General features: G+C 42.1%; 1 protein-coding gene across 1 annotated transcript in view; it reads right to left on the reverse strand.

The window, feature by feature from the left end:
- LOC115096424 (epidermal growth factor receptor substrate 15-like 1) overlaps positions 1 to 21,011 on the reverse strand; it is a 348,080-nt gene that overhangs the window by 235,556 nt on the left and 91,513 nt on the right. Inside the window, exons 10-11 of the mRNA XM_029611002.1 lie at positions 16,618 to 16,748; positions 6,280 to 6,340 (exon numbers count right to left, since the gene is read on the reverse strand). Of these exons, the coding sequence (XP_029466862.1) occupies positions 6,280 to 6,340; positions 16,618 to 16,748 (192 nt within the window). The remainder of the gene's footprint in view (positions 1 to 6,279; positions 6,341 to 16,617; positions 16,749 to 21,011) is intronic.

Below are 21,011 nucleotides of genomic sequence, written 5' to 3' on the forward strand. Positions count from 1 at the left end.
AGAGCCTTGGGATCAAAGACGAGGTCATGGATTCTGTGGCCGTAGAAATCTTTTTTTGCTCGGTGCGTGGCGTTTCTGTAAATGTGTAAGGTCGATTTGTAAGCGTTTAGTGTGCTCGGGCATGGGGTCTTACGCCATTTGTTTTCTCTAGAATGAGGGGCCATGCATGAGATAGACTCTAAGGAAATGTTTCTTTACAGAATGGATAGTGGATGCATGGAATATCCTCCCTGTGGCGGTGATGGAGAGTAGGACAGTATATGAATTGAAATAAAAACAGGATCTCTGAGAGAATGGTAGTGATTGTAAAGCTGAATAGTTTATGTGGATGGGCAGACTAGACAGGCTGTAAAGCAAGTTTGTTTTTCCTAAACGGTGTTATCTGAAGATAGCAGGAAAAATTAACCATAACATGTGGTGACATCTAGCGGCACCAAACAGATCTCTCTCTTATAGTTAGAGTTTTTGTTCTACTGAGCATGTGCAGGAATTCCTGCTCGAGTGTTGTCTCATGAGCCCCTTCAATCAATTTTAGAGCTAAATCTAGCTAAGTAGCCAACTCTCAAGGGAGGTAGACAGATATTTAGTATGGCTAATTCATCCTGCTAGCTATGAAAAATACCATTTATGATAACAAAACTTGCTTTTTCCATCAATAAGCAGGGTTGAATTAGCCACAGCATGTGGAGAGTCCCAAGCTGAGGATTGCAGCGGCATGTTTACTGAATAACCAACCCAGATCTCACCGTGGAGGGTAGCTAATGGGTGAACAGGCTACATAAAACTGTTTCTTCAAATTTACTGTCACTCTTTGAGAGATTGTTCAGACAGTAATGGGACATAAAGATGTGTCCTGATGACCATATTGCAGCTTTGCAGATGTGGTTGAGAAACATGGCTCAGATCAGCCACTGAAACAGCCATAGTTCTAACCTGATTATCCTGAATTGTGTCTGTAATATGTAGGCCTGCTAGCATACAGCAGTGTGTGATACAGTCTGCTAACCAGTTGGACAATTACATTTGGCCACTGCTATGCCCAATCTATTGGGATCATAAGAAACAAATAATTGAGAAGACTGACGATGAGGCCGAGTTTTTATCTAAAGGTGCAGGTCATATGCATTCCACGCATTAAGAAAGGTGGAAGGAAGGCAAAACGATTACCATCATGATTAAAAGGTGAGGTAAAAGAGGCTATTTTACCCCCCAAATAAAACATCCTTCAAAAATTGGAAGAAGGATCCATCTGAAGAAATTATTTATTGTTGAAAGTATGAAGGGTTTTTTTGCCTTTATGCGTGTGAGGTTTTGGGAAGAATGTAGGTAGCGCAATGGCTTGATTAATATGGAAAGCTGACACAACCTTTGAAAGAAACTTCGGGTGGATGCAGCGCACAACCCTATGAAAGATTTGCATATAAGGAGGATAATGAACTAAAGCCTGAAGTTTGCTGACGTCACTGTGACCAGGGATATTACTTTCCATGTTAGAAATTTGAGTTAGGTTCTCTCCAGCAGTTCAAGGGTAGCTTCATCAGTTATGCTAGGATCACATTTACATCCCACAGAACTAGTGGTTTAGTATGCCGCAAGCCTTTCATTAATTTGGATACTAATGGATGAATGGAAATAGACTTACCCTCGGTTTGAATAAGGTAAGCTACTATGGCATTGAGATGTACTCTTACTGATGAGGAGGCAAGACCAGATTCAGAAAGTGAGAGCAGATAATTTAGTAACTTTTGTTTCAAATTGTTGTGTTGACACCATGTGGAAATTTTTTTCCATTTAGAACAGTAAGCTTTTCTGGTCAAAGGTTTTCTTGTACTAATATGTCCTCCACCGCTTTAGGTAAAGACAAATCTTACCACTGAGCATTAAACATCCAAGCTGTCAAGCTGAGGGCGGGAAGATTCAGAGGAAACTGACATCCCTCCTTCTTGAGATAAGTATGGATATAATCTGAAAGGTATTGGAGGAAGATTGGAGAGTTGTACTAGATAAACCAACCAGATTTGTCTGGGCCGTGCTGGAACAGGGACAGCTCAGTCCTTCAATATATTTTGCACTGTTCTGATTATCAGGGGAATGGTAGAAAAGCGTACATGAGATCTGAATTGTAGTCGAACAGAGAAGCACCCCGAGCAGATCTACGTTTGCTGGGAAGAATGGGGAAAAACAGTTTTCTGTTTTGTTCTGATGCTAATAAATCAATTGTAGGAAATACCCAGACTAAGCAGCCTGTTGGCTGTGGATTGCTGAAGGGGCCCATTCATCTATATAAATCTATATAAATAAAAATGTAAAATAGTTTGGACGTAATCGATAATCTCAGAAACAACTGGACCAATTGCTATCAAATTTGGACACAACCTTGCTTTCACTTTCGGCAAGGTTCTTCTCTACGTTACATAGATGTCACACTGTTTCAGAGAAAAACATATTTTTACGTGTGTGGGGAAAACAGCGACATCTGTTGGACAGACATGTAATACACGCTATCTACCTTGAGAAATGAAGCTGCTGTACTGCGCATGCGTGGGCGGGAGCGCACGTCGGGTCCAGCAGGACCAACATGGCGCTGGGAGGAGCAGCAGCGGTGCACATCGGGCACAGCAGGACCAACATGGTGCTGGGAGGAGCAGCAGCGGCGGCGGACCGGCGGTGATATCCGGCGTGGTGGTGTCGGCCGGCCGAACTTTGACACCTCGGAGGAGCTGTGGCGGTGATCTGGTACGGCTCACATGCACGACAGGGAGGGATCCTTGCTGACCTCGCGTCTTCGGGAGCGGGCCGCGCAGAACCGCACAAGAGGGAGAGGGACCGGGGGGGGGGGGGGGGGGGATCAGCTGGGAGGGCATTGCGAGCGGAAGGGGAACTGAGTCAGGGAAGGAGATTCAGAGAGGGTGTGCTGTCACTGACGAAAGGGTAGGGAGTAGGTGGGGAGAGGTGACAGTGATGGGAGGGAGAATGAAGGGGGCGGTGAGTGTGAGGGGAGAGAGTTGGAGTGGGGACAGGGGAGGAAAGGGGGGGGGGGGAGTGACCAAGGGGGAGGACGATGTGTGACTGAGGTGTATGAGCAAGGGGAAGGGGGAGGGGGGGGGGGGAAGAACCTACTCTGCCACTGCAACGCGTGGCGGGCCACCGCTAGTGTGGACAAAAGATTCTGCTGAGAAGATCTGCCAAAGTATTGAAGATTCCAGGAAGGTAGGCCACTTGCAGTACAGCTTGATATCTGAATGCCCACTCCTATAATTTTAATGCTTCTTAGCACAGAGTCCAAGGTCCCCTTGTTTCTTCACACAGAACATAGCAACTTGACCAAGTAGCGGAATTAGTGAAGTATTTCTTTATGTCATTAATGAGAAAGAGAAGTTACCATTCAACCTTTTTCTTTCCAAGTTGCCATCTTTACTTAGAAGAGAAGTTGTCCCAGAATCCACAAATCATGTGTATTCTCCACTGGAACCCCTGCAAAGAGCTTCTAGCCCACGGCATTCAAATGCAGCAGGATTCTAGCCACTCTGAGAATATGCACCAGGAGTTCTCTCCTCCAAGGCAACTAGGGATCACTCTTTACTCACCAGCTTCATCACTGGAGTCCTAGATCAATGTTCCCTCATTTCTAGGCTCCAAAAAAGGGATAGACAGGAATTTCTTCCAATCCCCTTCCAGAACACTCATTTCCCTCAGAAAACCTTTCCTACTCCAGGTTTCAGAACAAATTAAGAAAACATGCCATTTCTCTCTCTATATCACCACCAAAATCCATCCCTTCTTTTCTGAAAACAGTACAAAACCCTTATCCACTCTCTCCTCCCGCTTAGACTATTGCAACTTGCTCCTCACGGGTCTCCCAGAGAGCCATCTCTCTCTACTACAATCTATCAAATTCAGCTGTGCAACTTATCTTTTGCCAAAGTTACTACACCCATCTTACTCCTCTTCTAAAGTCACTGTATTGGCTCCCTATCCATTCTTGCATACAGCCAAAAGTTCCTCTTACTCACCTAAAGATCCTCACTACCTCTCCTCTCTCTCTACACTCCTCTTCGTGCATGCTGCTTATCAGGCAAGTCATTCCTATTTATGCCCTTCCCCTCTACCGCCAATTCCTGACTCCATGCTTTGCACCTGGCTGCACCATATGCTTGGAACAGACTTCTTGAGCTGATGTATCATGCTCTCTCATCTTATTTAAATCCTGTCTAAAAACATACCTTTCTGAGGCTATTAAATCTTAAGCTTGATTGTCCGCTTTCAGCCACATTAACTAATTGTAACCACTGATTTATTATACAAAACTCCCCAAGTCTCTTTTGCCCTGTATGTTTCTCTTGATTAGACTGTAAGCTCAAGTAAGCAGGGATTCTCTCTTATGTGTTGTTTGTAGAGCGCGGTGTACATGGAGTAGTGCTACAGAAATGTTAAGAGTAGTAGTAGTAGTAGTAGCAGCAGCAGTAGTAGTAGTAGTAGTAGCAGTAGTAGCAGCAGCAGTAGTAGTAGTAGCAGCAGCAGCAGCAGTAGTAGTAGTAGCAGCAGCAGCAGCAGTAGTAGTAGCAGCAGCAGCAGTAGTAGTAGTAGTAGTAGCAGCAGCAGCAGCAACAGCACTGCTTGGATGAAAAAAAGACTGAGGGGGCTCATGAGGCAATGCCCGAGCAGGAATTCTCGCACATACTCAATATTTAAGTTTAAAATCATTTATTGATCACTGCTCCAATGATCACAGGGATTCACAATTAAAAACATACATAAATTTCCACATAACACACTTGACTGGCAAATAGGACAAAACTATAGATGTCACATTTACTAAACAAATCTGGAAAAAACAAGAGAGAATCAATTATCCTGCAAGCTGGTTTCCTCAAAAGCCTGTTTACATCCATGTTTTTTTAATGCTTTTTTTTTTTTTAAAAAGCTTTCATATCAGTTAATACGTGGAGCTGTTCAAGCATTTTATTCTACATTGCGGGCCTGCCTCTGATATAGTGCGGTTCCTAACTTCACCTAAATAGACTTGCGGAATACTTGGGAAAACCAAGAATTCTTTATTGGCCGATCTTAATATACAATAAGGAGTGTAAACATGTAGGACTGCTCCCAGCAAAAGCTCTACTAGCTATGAGACAGAGGTCCGTTCAGTGCTGATGGAAGTCGTCACATGTTATGGCTAATTCTGCCCTGCTTACGGACGGAAAATAGTTTTTCTGTCGTCATGTTTCTATGGAACATTAGAAAGTATTTCTTTACAAAAAAGATAGTAGATGAATGAAACACAGCCTTCCAGAGGAGGTGACCGAGATAAAAACAAATGTTCAGGAAAGCCTGGGATAAACACAGAAAAGTTGCAAAGAAGTGAAGGAAAGCCATACATCAGCTGGAGTCTACGCTAGTGTAACAGGATAGAAATTGGGCAGACTAAACCAGCCTTATTGTTCTTACCTGCTATTATATTCTGTTTCTATGACTCTGCAATGAAACATCTAACCTTTAAAAAGCAAATAAATGTTTTCCTCTAAAGTCTCCTAGTCAAGGTAAGGAGACAGCTCCTTACCTTGACTAGGTAAGGAGCTGTCTCCTTACCTAGTGACCATGTCAAATGTGACCATGTCAAATGTGATACTTCAGACTAGGACTGTATAAATAACTGCATACTCAAATACAGTTCTAAGATGTTTGTTTTTCTGTCCCTGGGAGACCAAAAGTATATAAGGTACTTTAACAAATGCACTATAATATATTGAAAAGATTGTTTCTTAGCCTATTGGCTAAGATCCAAGTGCAGGTTCTGAGCTATGGCCATCTGAGATTGAGAACCTGTACAATTTGGAGAAGAACTGAGCATTAATGTCCTGCCTCTCGACTCTACTAGGGACATGACTGTTAAGGTCAATGCAAAGCATGAGGATGAAACCATGTTAAAAAAATAAACAAAAGAGAAAAAGAGAGAGAAGACTTGAGATTTAGTGGATAGTCCGGCCTATTAAGCATAATTCTGGCTCTCATATAGGCTGTGCGTCACATTCAACAATGAATGTTATTTTATTACCAGAATGCAACTTTTTAATCTTTATAAAACAAGATACAAAACCTATAGACATTATTTCATTCTTACCCTGTTCACTCAAGGGTATACAAACATTTTGTATACTATCGGTCTATGCATTAGAAATAATATAAAGAAATCTATCTAACCTACCACCGGGTATTAAAGCTTTCAAATTGCCTGGACATAAAAATAAGAAACTTAAAACAAACAAATCAACTTCTCACCTTGTCCTTTTGAGGTGATATTTGAGGTTGAGAAAGGATCATGGCTCTCAAAGGGATCGGACTACACAGGAAATAATGGATGAAAACAGAGAGATTAATTCTTACACCACAAACAAAGAATACATTTTTGCTATTCAGAATTTATTCCTCTCAATTCATTAGTTTGAAAATCTCTTCTCTACCCCAAATTTGGAACCAACTGCACAACAAATGTAAATGTCAGTGCCATAAGTTCAAATTTTGTCTGCAAGCAAAAGTTTCAGAGATGGCCACAGAGCAGAGGTCTTTCTCAGAAGATCTGGGATCACTTACTGTAAACGGTGTTTTCTGTAGATAGCAGAATGAATTAGCCATTACGTGTGAGACACATCATCCAGCGATACTGAACGGACTTGTCTTTCCAAGCTGTAGAGCTTTTCACTCAGTAACAGAGCTAATTTTAGCTGTGTAGTCCACTCTCCAGGGAGGTGGGCGGGTATTTCATGGCTAAATCATCCTGCTATTATCTATGGAAAACACCATTTACAGCAAGCAAACATGCATTTCATCAATAAACAAGTTGAATTAGCCATTACATGTGGGGAGTCCGAAACTGAGGGTTGCAGCAGAGCAATTACTGCATAAGTAACAAACTCCACTGTGGAGAATGGGCTACAATGAGAACAATTTTCACAAAACTACTTGTCCAAAACTACTGTCAGTTTTTGAAACGGTATCAAGACAGTAATGGGACATGAAAGTGTAGACTGATGACCATGTTGCAGGTTTGCAGATATCTTCGATGGGTACTTCTCTGAGATGAGCAACCGAACAAGCTATGGCTCATAATTTATGAGCATTGAGTCTGTAAGTTGAATTTATGCTATGTCACAGCAGTGATGAATACACTCAGCTAACCAGTTGGATAAAGTTTGTTTAGTAACTGCAATACCAAGGCAGTAGTGCAATATGAGACAAAAAGTTGATTAACTTGACTATGAGGTTGAGTACTTCATTTGTAATATGCCAAGTCTCATTTGCAGTCTAGAGTATGGAGAGTTTTTCTCCCTCATGAGCATGCTGCCTCTTATAAGCCAAGCCGCTAGACAAAAGCGATCCACTTGATCGAAAAATACTGGACCTTGCTGAAGAAGATTCAGTAGATGACTGAGCCAAAGAGGACTGTTCACCGCTAAGTTGATCAGATCTGCAAACCACATCCGCCGTGGCCACTCCAGAGCCACGAGAATGACTGATCCCATGTGAGACTCTATCCTTCGCAAGACTTTTCCCACCAACGGCCAGGGAGGAAAGACGTACAGTAGAATGTCGCGAGGCAATGGCAGGACCAAGGCATCGAGACCTTCCGCCCCATGTTCCCTCCTGCGACTGAAGAACCGAGCTGCCTTCGCATTTCTCTGAGTCATCATCAGGTCCAGGCGAGAAACACCCCACCAACGAGTCAGGAAATGCATCGCCTCCTCGGAAAGTTTCCACTCTCCGGGATCGAGATGCTGGCAACTGAGAAAATCCACCTGAACGTTGTCGACTCCGGCTATGTGGGAAGCTGCCAGCCGGACCAGATGGCGTTCCGTCCAGAGAATTAGCCGATTGGCTTCCAATACCATGGGACAACTTCTGGTTCCCACCTGACGATTGATGTAAGCCACTGTTGTTGCATTGTCGGACAATACATGCACTGATCAACGGCTCACCAGGGGAAGGAAACTGCGCAATGCCAGACGCACTGCTCTGGTTTCCAAGCAATTTATGGACCATTTCGCCTGCTGCCCTGTCCAACGACCCTGCGCTGCCCTCAACTGGCAAATCGCACCCCAGCCGAAAGGCTGGCATCTGTCGTCACGACCACCCACTGGGGTACCCCCAGGTCCATTCCGTGATGCACGTGGGCCAGAATCAACCACCAAAAGACACTGGACCTGGCGGTCTCCAAGAGCGGCAATCAGATTTGGAACTCTTCCGACTTCGGGTCCCAACAAGAAAGTAACGCAGGCCGAGGCCGGCAGAGGTGCAAATTCCTCCCTGTGCCCCAGGAGTATGCCAAAAATGACCCGCTGCTGCTCCACGACGGTCCCTTCCCTCCCGGGAGGCAACGTGTACACAGGCCATCGCAGGAGAGCTGCGCCACCGGCTCCCCGCATGCAGAACACAGCGAACCCCGCATCATGTTTTTGTTTTTTTGTAAACCGATGCGATGTGTCAATGGATGTCGGTATAAAAGAGACCTTAAATAAATAAATAAATAAATAAAAATAAATAAATCATGCCTGCGGAGAGGGAGCAAGCAGGAAGCCGAAAAAAGCGGCGAAAATCGCCCTTCTGGAGCCCCAGGAAACCTGTGCACACAGTAGAACAATTTTATTCTTTTTTTTTTTTTTTTTTTTATATAAACGCTGACACGCAGCCCCCCAGGGGAAAAACCTTCCTTGGAACCTCAGTCGCGGCACAGGCAGCCCCCTGAGGAATTATGCCGTCTTAGAGAGCAAGGGGGAGGGACCGGCCCACCGGTTAATAACCCTACTCACCGGCAGAAGAAGCGGCTCCGGGAAAACGGCTAATGGGGTATCTAACCCCAGCCGTGCCTCAATCAAGGCAGCAGCCTCGGGAGGACTGACTCAGTCACCTCCAGAAAGAAAACTAACTACTGTTTGTTTTTTTGAATTAATTAATTTTATTTTTCAAGTTTTTCTATACCCGTGTACGGACCAAACCTTCATATCCATTTACAATCTCCACAACATACAAAATATCCGCACTAAATATCAGTAAGTATATACTATCAACATTCAGCTAAAATAAAATACATCAATACATAAACTCTATAAAGCCTAATACAACTAAAATATCTAAAAGTTCCTTATACTAGGTCCTGCATATATTTTCTCTCAGCCTGAATCTGCCTTGTTCAGTTCTCATTCTCAGGAAAGGCCTGTTTAAAAGCCATGTTTTTAAGAGTTTTTAAAATTCATGCTGTTGATTCTAGCAAGGTGTTCCAAATTTTAGGTGATGCTAGGGATAATGCCCTCTCTCTCACTGATGTTAGTCTAGACGATGTTAGTGAGGGGATTGCCAATAATCCTTTATTTGAAGATCTTAGATTACGCTGCGGTGTATGTAATCTTATTGATGCATTTAGCCATTCTACATGTTCTGCGTGTATTGCCTTGTGTAAAATGGTAATGTTTTATATTTTATTTATTTTTATTTAAATTTTTTCATAGACCGACATTCGTTGGGAACATCACATCGGTTTACAAGGAACACGAAATGCAGCATAAAAGGCTTTACAAGGAATTAGGTTCAAACCATATGAGAACAGTTACTATGTGAAACAGTAACCATATAGTGGAGTAACATAGGTATTGCAATAAAAAATAGGTATTGTATTAATACAAAAATAAGAATTTAGGTATAATGTGTAATATAATATAGAATAAGATATTTCAAGGGCGAGGAGGGGTAAAAGGAAAAAGGAGAGGTAGAGTTGGGGGAGAGGTAAAGAGGGGGTAGGTCAGTGAGGGCGTATCAAGTATATGCCTGCTTGAAAAGCCAGGTTTTGAGTTTGTTTGAATTTTTTTGAACAGTGTTCTTGACGTAGGTCGGTGGGCATGGTATTCCATATTGCAGGTCCTGAAATGGATAAGGCGCGTGCTTTCGTGGTGGTAAGGTGTATAAGTTTAGGAGAGGGTGTGTGTAGTGTTGCCAAGTATTGAGATCTGGTGGGTCTAGTGAAGGTGCGGAATAGTAAGGAGTTGTTAAACCAGTGCATATTTTGGTTGTGTAGGGATTTGTGTATGATGGAGAGGGTCTTATAGTGGATCCGGAATGAGATTGGGAGCCAATGTAGTTCTTTGAGAATTGGGATAATATGTTCGTTTTTGTGAGTGCCAGAGAGAATACGGGCAGCAGCATTTTGTAGCATTTGGACGGGGGAGATAGTAATTTTGGGAAGGCCTCGCAGGATATCGTTGCAATAGTTATTTTCGAAAAAATAGTAGTCTGGAGTACTGTGCGGAAGTCGTTGAAGTGTAGGAGGGGTTTTAGTTTTTTTAGGGTGTGAAGTTTGAATTCTTTGTTCCATTGGTAACCAGTGCAGGTCTGCAAGTATTGGTGTTATATGTTCATGTTTGTGAGTTCCGGTTAATATTCGTGCTGCAGAATTCTGGAGGATCTGTAACGGTCTTAGTGTAGAATACATGGTAGGCCAAGTAGCAGGGCATTACAGTAGTCAATTCCACTAAAAATCAGGGCTTGTAGCACTGTTCTAAATTCTTTTGTAGCTAATAGCGTTTCAGTCTTCTTAGTAATGATAGTTTATAAAATCCATCTTTGGTTTTTTAACTAATATATTTTTTAAAATTTAGTTCGGGGTCTATGACAACAACCAGATCTCTTATTTCGTTCGCCAGTGTAATTTGATTATTGTCATATTTGAACTGATAATTCTCTGTGCTCATTGCAGTTTTTTTTTCTAAAAGCATTATCTCTGTTTTTTCAATGTTTAAACTTAATTTCATCTGGGACAGTAATTGCTTTATGATGTTTAGATACATTTCCGTCATTTTAAATGTTTTTTCCAATGTATCTTTTACAGGTATCAGTATCTGTATGTCATCTGCATATAGATAATATACTAATCCTAATAGTAAATGACACAAGGGTGTCATAAATATTAAACATTGTCGCCGATAATGCAGAGCTCTGCGGTACACCCATTTCGAGATTGAAGATATTAGATAAGGAGTTGTTCATCTATACTTGATATGTTCTATTGTTCATGAAAGATCTGAACCATTCTATTGTCATTCCATTTAGTCCTCTCTCTTTTAACCTACGGAGTATGATAATATGATTAATTGTATCAAACGCGGCCGACAGATCGAGCATTATTAATAAGAATCTTTGTCCTTGATTTAACCATTGGTAGAAAACAAAGTCCCCCAGGCCTTACCATGCCTGGCTTGCTTTGCTTTCCGTTTTTGGTTTTTTTTTTTAAATGGATCAGGACCGCAGGCTCTGTCACCCTTATCTGCTGGAGTCAGAGAAATACTGAAGGATCGCAGGTGGCACACCAGGGTAAGAGGGGGTGCCTTTCAGTTTTTTCTCTGACTCAATCTGCTGGAAGGGAGACACAACTCAGCAGTCTGGATTGATCCTGGTACGTACAGGGAATAGCCATTGACCAAAAGCTGCACCATAGGTGAACTATATAATAATCAGACACAACAAAGAAATGTATCCCCAAATTTATACTGGCCCAAAAGTCACAAGAGATAGCTCCAATCAACACAATCAAATGCATTCTACAGTGTTCAGGTTTGCTAGTAGCCCTTCTGTAACTTGCATTTTGGGTAACTGGACAGCCAATAAAGCTTTCAAGATATTCGAGGTAGAATAACGACCCTTAAGAAATCCAGTATGGTCTTTATGAATAAGTGATTGTACCACATTGTTCAAACTGTGTGTGAAAACTGTGTCCAAAATTTTAATGTCTTAGTTCAGGAGGGAGATGGGACAATAGAATTCAGGCAAACTAAAGTTCTTCCCAGGCTTGGGAATCAACACAACTGCAGCAAGATTATGACCTGCCTCAAAACAATCCATCTCTTTCGCTGCCTGAAACATATCTTTTCAAAAGGATTGATTATAGAGTCACATGGCATTCTATAAAATTCTATTCCAAACCCATCAGGGCCAGGAGCTTTAGACAGATGCAAAGATGTAATTTTCCTGCATATTTCTGATGTTCGAATGGGGGCCTCAAAATCCAATCTTAGTGACTCTGAAACAGAAGAAATGCTGAGATTACTTAAAAAAATTTTTTTCAATGCCTCCTCAGATTTACGCCTTACTAAATACTGAGATTTGTAGAACTTTTCAAAATCATCAAGAATATCAGAAGTGGAGAGACAGTTTCCCATCATATTAAGCTGGGTAACGAAGGATTTGGACCTAATACCGTGAACTAATTTAGCTAGCAACTTACCCGACTTTCTCCACCACTCATATAATTTATGCAGAAAAAATTGTATATTACGTTGTGTCTTGAAATCTAATATACTACTGACGAGTTCAGTTCTAACAAGTTGTTTCTTCCCTAACTGTTGGTGATAAACCATGAATATGAAGGCATTTTAATCGAGAAAGTCTACTATACCAACAGAAATTCTCTGATTCCTTGCTTTATGTCAGGATGCTTGATAAAGATATAATATGACCCCTCAACACAGCCTTAGTCGCATTCCTGAGAATAATCTAACCATTTATCTTGTAAAAACCTTACAAAATTTTTATCTCCATAATGAAGTGGGGACATCCGCAGGTATTTGAATTTTCACCACTTGGTACAAATACTAGTTGAGCTTGATTTATAGAATGATCCAAAAATGGCACATCAATCAGACTACTAAAAATCACATGATCATAGTAAACAAAAGAAAAGAAGAATCCAAGCGGGAATATCCCTTATGAACAGAAATAAAAATAGGTGTATTCCCAACCTTGCAGGTGTTTGAGCCTCCAAGAATCAAACATGGTCAGTTCCTTGCACAGAAATCCCATCCAATATCAGCTTGGTTCTTCCAAGGAATGTTAACTGGCTTACAAATCCATGAATCTCTACCCAGAATTATAGAATCATCATTCCATGGAACCAATTTAGATAATAACTGAATGAAAAAACTATGGGAGTATTTGGAGCATAAACATTGGCAAGCAACACTTTTCTTCCCAGCAGAGTGCCTAATAGAATGACATACCTACCTACCATTAATATCAGAAAATTGTTGCTCAAACTGGAATGGTGTGTTTTTATTAATAAGAATAGCCACTCTCCTTTGCCTGGTAGTGAAGGAAGAAAAATAATGCCCCACCCATTCTCAACACAATTTCTGATGTTCTAAATCGTCCAAATGTGTTTCCTGAAGAAATGCATTATTAGTTTTAAATTAGCGCAACTCAGTTAATATTTTCTCTCTTTTAATGGGGTAATAGAGGCCATCTATATTAAGAGAACAAACTATCAGGTCAACCATTGTTGAAAAAAAGGTAAAATATACATATAGCAGGTAGAGTAAATTTCCCAGTCTAAATCCTCCCGCAACCCATAAAGAAACCAACCAGATCCCAGTTAAGTGTTAGAAAGTTAGGAAATTAAAAAAAACATAGAAAAGTTCTCATACATATCCACATTTATCCACAGCCCCCGCCATCCTCCCCAAAACCCCCCCCCCAAAAAAAAGTTTTCCCACTGTCCATAACTCCTGAAATCTCAATGGGAACTAGAACTCCTTCCTTGAATCCCTCCAAATCGTGACTGTCATGCTTTCTTTCTTCCCGTGCACATTAAAGAGGCTGCCAGAGTCAGCAGCTTAATCACAAGATCTGAAGCAAAAAGACAAAATGTCCAAACACACACCAAAGTCTACACAGGTACAAAAAAAAATCTATATCTTTGAAAAATAAGCAGCACGATGGCTAGCAATAAAGAAGTCCTCAGTAGTGCACAGTAGGGAGCGCTAAGGAGGTCAAAGACCACCAAAACATGAGCCACGATATTCATGTTAGGGTTTCCAGAAAAGCTTTGATCTCCTTGGTGTTGAAAAGTTTAGTATCCCTACTGTAAAATACCTTCAACATGCAGGAAACTGCAGAGAAAAATGAATACCCAACTGAACAGAAACTCCTCCAATATGAGATTCTGATGATGAAAGCACACCCAAGAGTTTGGGATTACAGTTTTGAGGAATTGCCGAAGCAAGAGTGGAACAGGGTGGTTGAAGTGTTCCCTCTGTCTTTATTGCTAGGGAAGTAAAGAAATCTCACACTAATTCTGAAACCTGATAGAACTGCTGCGTCCTTTGGCCTGGGGTTAGCAGAGGAACATCTTCTTCTGAAATTAGAACTAGTTTCTGCATTGTAATAGGCAGTAGATTTGAGGACAGTGATGCTATTAAACAGATAACTGGTGTTTGTAACTGAAGATCTTTGGCTACCAACCTTGGGGGTGTTAGCCATCTAACCATTGGAGGAGGCAAGGGTATTCTTGCTCCTTTTTCTACATATCCTTAAATGGTTAGAAAATGTTTGGGTAAGTAATTCTTTCGGAGCCTAGAAAGATGATTCAGAATCTTTGGGAGATGCACCTCGTGCATTCCTTTTGGGCTGTTTGGTCGAAGAAAGACCAGGGACATCGTGGAGCACAATATGAGTGGAATGCAACATGGCCACCAGGACATGACATAGATAAGTCATGGCCATATCAGAAGAAACAAGATGCAGAGAGTGGGTTGGCATGACTTGCATCAGTGTATCATGGTAGGATGCACTTATGTAGGTTGCATCGATGCGCCTTACATCAGGCACCATGCTTCGAGTGTGTCAAGGGTTGAGTGCATTGAATTCATTGGATGCATCGATCTTTCGACACACTGTGCTTTCAAAACATTAAGGCATTGTGCTTCAATGCAATACGGGAGGATGCATTGTTCTTCTGATACTGTGAAGCACCATGATGGAATGAGGTTTGCGCTGGCGGGTGACAATGAAGGATGCCCGATGCTGTCTGCAATAACACACCTCATGAAGAGAGTGATGTATTATGTGTGGACGGTACCTGGGCAGCTTAACTTGACTTCGCGGCTGCAGACTGGAAGGGGGAGTTTTGGAACGGTTTTGACTCAAAGGCTTTCCTGAAGAAGCAGACGATGCTGCACTGCAGGAAGATCTACTGCCATTCCTTAGAGATTTACACAGTTCTTCCATATGCATGGCCCTGGAGCACTGTGAGCACGGGCCATGCATCCACATGCTTCATGTTTTCTGGTCATAGTCTGGTCCCAAAAAGCAGTAGCTCATGGCCATCAATGAGGGACATGACTTTTCTACATGGGCAGTTTTTAAACCCACTCAAAGTTGATTTCTTTTTGTGGCTCAACATTCTGTGAGAGAGTTTTCTTTTTTTTTTTTTTTGTTGCTGTTTGTGTGACTGCAGAAGCAGTGAGGCAAGGCAAATAGGTTTCTTGAACCAAAAAATGCAAATTTGAGATAAAAATAGAGGAGAGACAAAATACATGTCCATGCTTCAGCTTAGACAAAAAATGAATTAGGAGGCTCACAAGGCAATGTCCACGCTGGAACTCCCACACATGCTCAATAGAGCTAAAAGCTCTATGGCTTGGAGAAAGAAGTCTGTTCGTTGCTGTCAGATGCCACCCCACATGTAATGGTTAATTCAGCCTGCTTACTGATGGAAAATGGAGGTATCCTCTTTTGAAGATATAGCTGTGAATATACACCATCCCAGTTCTCCACTCGCCCCTTCTGGTCCTCTCCTTTCTACAATCCCCTCTCATGACACCTCTTGGGTCCTCACCCTTCTATCCTTCCCTCCCCTCGTCCCTTTCTGAGATTTCTCCATCCCTTTCTATCTCTCCCCACCCTCCCTTTATCCCAGCTCACCTGGCTGGTCCAGGACCTGTAGCAGACATCCCCAGGCAGAAGTGGTAGTGACAAACGTGAAAATCAGCACATGCTTTGAGAACCTGCATGGGCCCCACTCCTCATATGTTTCCTTGGTAACAGGATGCCCATTTGGGAGGAGAGGATGGGGGCCAATGTAGAACTTGTGAGCCCAAACTGGCTCACAGACCCTGTGCTGATTTCCCTTCCATTGCTGCTTCCTGAAAATCACCTGCCAATCCTGACTGGCTGTTCTGGAGTGGTAGGGCACAAGCCATGATTGCTCGCTCTGGGTATGCTGGGCCGTCCTGCATTGCAGGAGCTGCTTAGGTGGAATTTATACCATTGACAATGCCCCATGGTAATTTGATAGGTTTAGTGGCTACTAAGAATAGCTTTGCGAATGTAAAGTAGATGATAATTGTGGACCAGCACATAATCTGGAAAATTATAGAGGAAGCTAGGAAGGGTGCACTGTTGGTATTGCTATGGTCTCTAAATGTAAAGAAAATTCAAGGAGAGAAAGGGGAGTTAAAAAAAGAAACAGACAAGATTTATCTTGTATGATGGTATGCAAACTTTTGCTCTCCTTACAAATAAGGAAAAAAATGTTTCTTTACACAAAGGGGCAGTGACAGCTGAGCAAGAGGTCTCATTCCTGCTGCATTAAAACAAAACCAATACCCTATATACTAAGAGGCACTAGAATATTGTGCCACCTTTTGGCTGAACACAAAACCATGCCACTTTTGTATGAGTAGGGGATGATATTCATAGTTCAAAGCTAAATGCAAAACAGGTTGCACATGGATAGAGGCACTACAAACCTGAAATGACGACACTGAACACGTGGCAAGAACACTCTGGTAAATCACTTACCTTTAAGGATAACGTTAAGGACAGAGTAGGGTTTTTTGTGAATGGATCAGATGTAAATGGATCATCCTTTGTTTGCTTCTTAAAATAATCTTCAGTTGTAGAATCATGGAATGGGTCATCTTGAAATGGATCTAAGAACACAGTGAAGGCAACTGAAGTCAATGCAGCACTGGAAGCACAGCATAAGAAAAGAGGCCTCTTCATTGCAGCGAGTTACACAGAATACATGGGTAAGTGGGACACACAATTTAGTCCTCTGTCAGTCACCTTGCAGCAACTGAATCAAAACTATATTAACATTTCTTCATTTAACCTTAAAATTTAGATGCTATCAAGCTGGTCTGGTGACAAGTGCTGCATACTGCTATATGGAGAATTCAGGTGGATTCCCAGGCCCGGGTTCTGTTCCCTGTACTGGGAATACTGTGGAGGCAGTATTGACAGTCCCTGTGGAACTAGGGGGAAAAGGTCTCAGTCACTGCTCAACAGAGACACTGCTAGTCAGACCTAAAAGATTCATTTTTAAAAGCTGGCATACGCCAAAATGAGACGATGTGCGAAGAAGTCAGGCTTACATGCACCAACCGTATTTTAAAAAGCGACCATATGTACACAAACGTTGCAGCAAGCACATGTCAAAAGTTTCCAAAAAGGGGCGGGATGTTAGCATGGTCTGGGTGGGGCAAAGGTGTGGACGTTTTGGGGTCTGGCCAAGAGGTGAGTGCATAAATAATTATGTGCCCCAGTGCACACTGAGTTCCCCTGCCATGTAACTTTACTTCTGCTATGGATGATGTGTAAGTTATAAAAATAAAAGAATCAAGCCATTTTTGAGGGTTTTAAAGGATCAAGGGTAACTGGGGCTATTAAAACATGGGGGGTGGGAGGACCTAGTTAACAACTGGGAATGGTGTGGGCATGCAACCTTTTAAAATCCTCCTTAGAGGTCACATGATACTGTGAAGGGAGCAGGAAGTGTCTCCGACTGGCTCCCTTCGGGCCTACCCGTTACCCGACCCTGTTATGGGGCAGCGGAAGATTCTTATATTCCAAGACAACTCAGTCAAGTTAGCAGGGCTGCAGAGAGATCTGCACTGAACTCTTTCAGAGGAAGATTCACTTTTTCTTACTATACCCAACCAAGCTACAAATCTCTCATGCAGGGCAAACCTGCATCTACAATAACCCTGCAGAAGTACAATGATGTCTCCAGTCTCTATCGGAAGACGGCAACGGGCCCTGAGCCAGCACATAACTACACGTTTTTGAGAATCAGCAGCTAAATTTGGAGGACATGGATTTCTCTCTCAAGATTTCTCTTATTTTGGTTTGCATGGGGGACCAAACGCATGGCTTGGGCAGTGACTAGCCCCGGGAACTTCTCTAGAAGCCTTTTGCCCTTCCTACATTTAAGGTTTGGGGACGTTCTACCTGTCATTAGTAAGGACCGACTGGATGCCCTTTGGTGTACCATTAGACTGTGCAGTGGCTGGAGCCTGCTTATTGTGATCTGTATAGCCCTTATTCTGTTTAAGATACATGCTTGAATGTGTCTCCCCGAGCATTGAGGAACTCTGATAGTGGCGGGACTGTTGAGTTGACAAGCTGCACCCAAAGCTATGGTTTATGGGACTATACAGCCAATGTTTCAATGGGTGCTTGTTACATGTGTCTCCTTATGATGCGAGGGTGTTCTATTGTTGGCGTTTTATGTGCATTGTTCCACAGTACTGTGGGTTTGGGGGCCCTAAGCGTTATATATTAGTGACTCCAGAGTTCTGGGCTTTAGGTCTATAGAGAGGGGAAGGCGTAGTTTGAAGGAGGGAAGGGTCTCTGATAGTCCTGGTTGCCTAGGGGAGGGGAGGGGGTGGGGGATTCTGGGATAGTTTGACTATATGTCAGTTGGGGATTTGAATCAGAGAAGATAAAATCTGGTATGTTTTAACTGCACTCATGTCTCGTGGGTTCTGCCGGTTGAAGTATGAGGGTCGCCCTAGGCTGGTGGGGGGGTGTGTGTGTGTGTATGTTACCTCTTGGGTAGAGAAAAGAATCGGTTTAATGTTATTATGGCTTCAGGGTAATGCCTAGTATGAACTGTCTCCTGGAATGTATGCGGGTTAGGGTCACCCATTAAAAGACATCGAGCAGATTTAGCTATGCTCCAGGAAACACATCTCAGTGATGTTGAACATAATAAACTTTGCAAGTGGTGGGTAGATGATGTATTCTGGCATCCTCGGGCTCACATAGAGCGGGAGTGGCCGTAATAATTAATAAATCCCTGTCCTTTCATCATACTGCAACAATCAGTAATCCAGGTGGTCACTTCTTAATTCTTAAGGGCTCGCTTCAGGGAAAACCAATCACTATCTGCAATGTCTATGCTCCGAACCAATACGATACTGGGGTCTTTCGTTCTTTATGGAATTGATTGGGGGAGGATGTCTCAGTCCCCTTAATTTTGGGGGGTGATTTAAACATAGTAAGTGATCCCCAGTTATAAGAACATAAGAAATTGCCATTCTGGGTCAGACCAAGGGTCCATCAAGCCCAGCATCCTGTTTCCAACAGTGGTCAATCCAGGCCATAAGAACCTGGCAAGTACCCAAACACTAAGTCTATTCCATGTTACCATTGCTAATGGCAGTGGCTATTCTCTAAGTCAACTTGATTAATAGCAGGTAATGGACTTCTCCTCTAAGAACTTATCCAATCTTTTTTTAAACACAGCTACACTAACTGCACTAACCACATTCTCTGGCAACAAATTCCAGAGTTTAATTGTGCGTTGAGTGAAAAGAATTTTCTCCAATTAGTTTTAAATGTGCTACATGCTAACTTCATGGAGTGCCCCCTAGTCCTTCTATTATTCGAAAGTGTAAATAACCAATTCACATCTACTCAATCAAGACCTCTCATGATTTTAAAGACCTCTATCATATCCCCCTTCAGTCATCTCTTCTCCAAGCTGAACAGCCCTAACCTCTTTAGCCTTTCCTCATAGGGGAATTGTTCCATCCCCTTTATCATTTTGGTCGCCCTTCTTTGTACCTTCTCCATCAGAACTATATATTTCTTGAGATGCGGCAACCAGAATTGTACACAGTATTCAAGGTGCGGACTCACCATGGAGCGATTACAGAGGCATTATGACATTTTCCGTTTTATTCACCACTCCCTTCCTAATAATTCCTAACATTTTGTTTGCTTTTTTGACTGCTGCAGCACACTGAGCTGAAGATTTCAAAGTATTATCCACTATGATGCCTAGATCTCTTTCCTGTGCAGTAGCTCCTAATATGGAACCTAACATCATGTAATTACGGCATGGGTTATTTTTCCCTATATGCAACACCTTGCACTTATCCACATTTAACTACTCTGAATAATTTTGTATCATATGCAAATTTGATAACCTCACTCGTCGTATTCTTTTCCAGATCATTTATAAATATATTGAAAAGCACTGGTCCAAGTACAGATCCCTGAGGCACTCCACTGTTTACCCTTTTCCACTGAGAAAATTGTTCTTTTAATCCTACTCTCCGTTTCCTGTCTTTTAACCAGTTTGTAATCCACAAAAGAACATTGCCTCCTATCCCATGATTTTTTTAGTTTTCTTAGAAGCCTCTCATGAGGAACTTTGTCAAATGACTTCTGAAAATCTACCGGTTCACCTATATCTACATGTTGATTAACCCCTTCAAAAAAGTGAAGCAGATATGTGAGACAAGACTTGCCCTGGGTAAAGCCATGCTGACTTTGTTCCATTAAACGATGTCTTTCTATATGTTCTGTGATTTTGATCTTTAGAACACTTTCCACTATTTTTCCTGGCACTGAAGTCAGGCTAACTGGTCTGTAGTTTCCAGGATCGCCCCTGGAGCCATTTTAAATATTGGGGTTACATTAGCCACCCTCCAGTCTTCAGGTAAAATGGATGATTTTAATGATAGGTTACAAATTTTAACTAATCTGAAATGTCATTTTTTAATTCCTTCAGAATCCTGGGGTGTATAGTATCTGGTCCAGGTGATTTACTATTCTTTGGTTATTAAAACTGGAGCATCAGGTATGAAGAGATCACCAGCGTATAGCAATTGGGCGCTCTAAGACAGCCAAGACATTTTTTTAACCTCTCTGGCTGCTCTGAAGTCACTGCTGTACCAACACACTGTGAAATCTATGTTCTATTATAAATTTCAACTTTTCCAGTTTGGTAGAAAGGCAGAGAAGCTACTGGCCCATATGGTTAAACATAAGTTGGGAGCTAAATATATAGCAGCAGCCCAGGATGCGAACCAGAAAGTTGCCAACTCTCATGAGGGACTGTGTGAGATCCTTCTTGATTATTATCAACATCTTTATACTCGACAATCTGTAGACACAGTTTA

The sequence above is a fragment of the Rhinatrema bivittatum genome, chromosome 8, assembly GCF_901001135.1.
Source record: "Rhinatrema bivittatum chromosome 8, aRhiBiv1.1, whole genome shotgun sequence".
Taxonomy (NCBI): Eukaryota; Metazoa; Chordata; class Amphibia; order Gymnophiona; family Rhinatrematidae; genus Rhinatrema; species Rhinatrema bivittatum.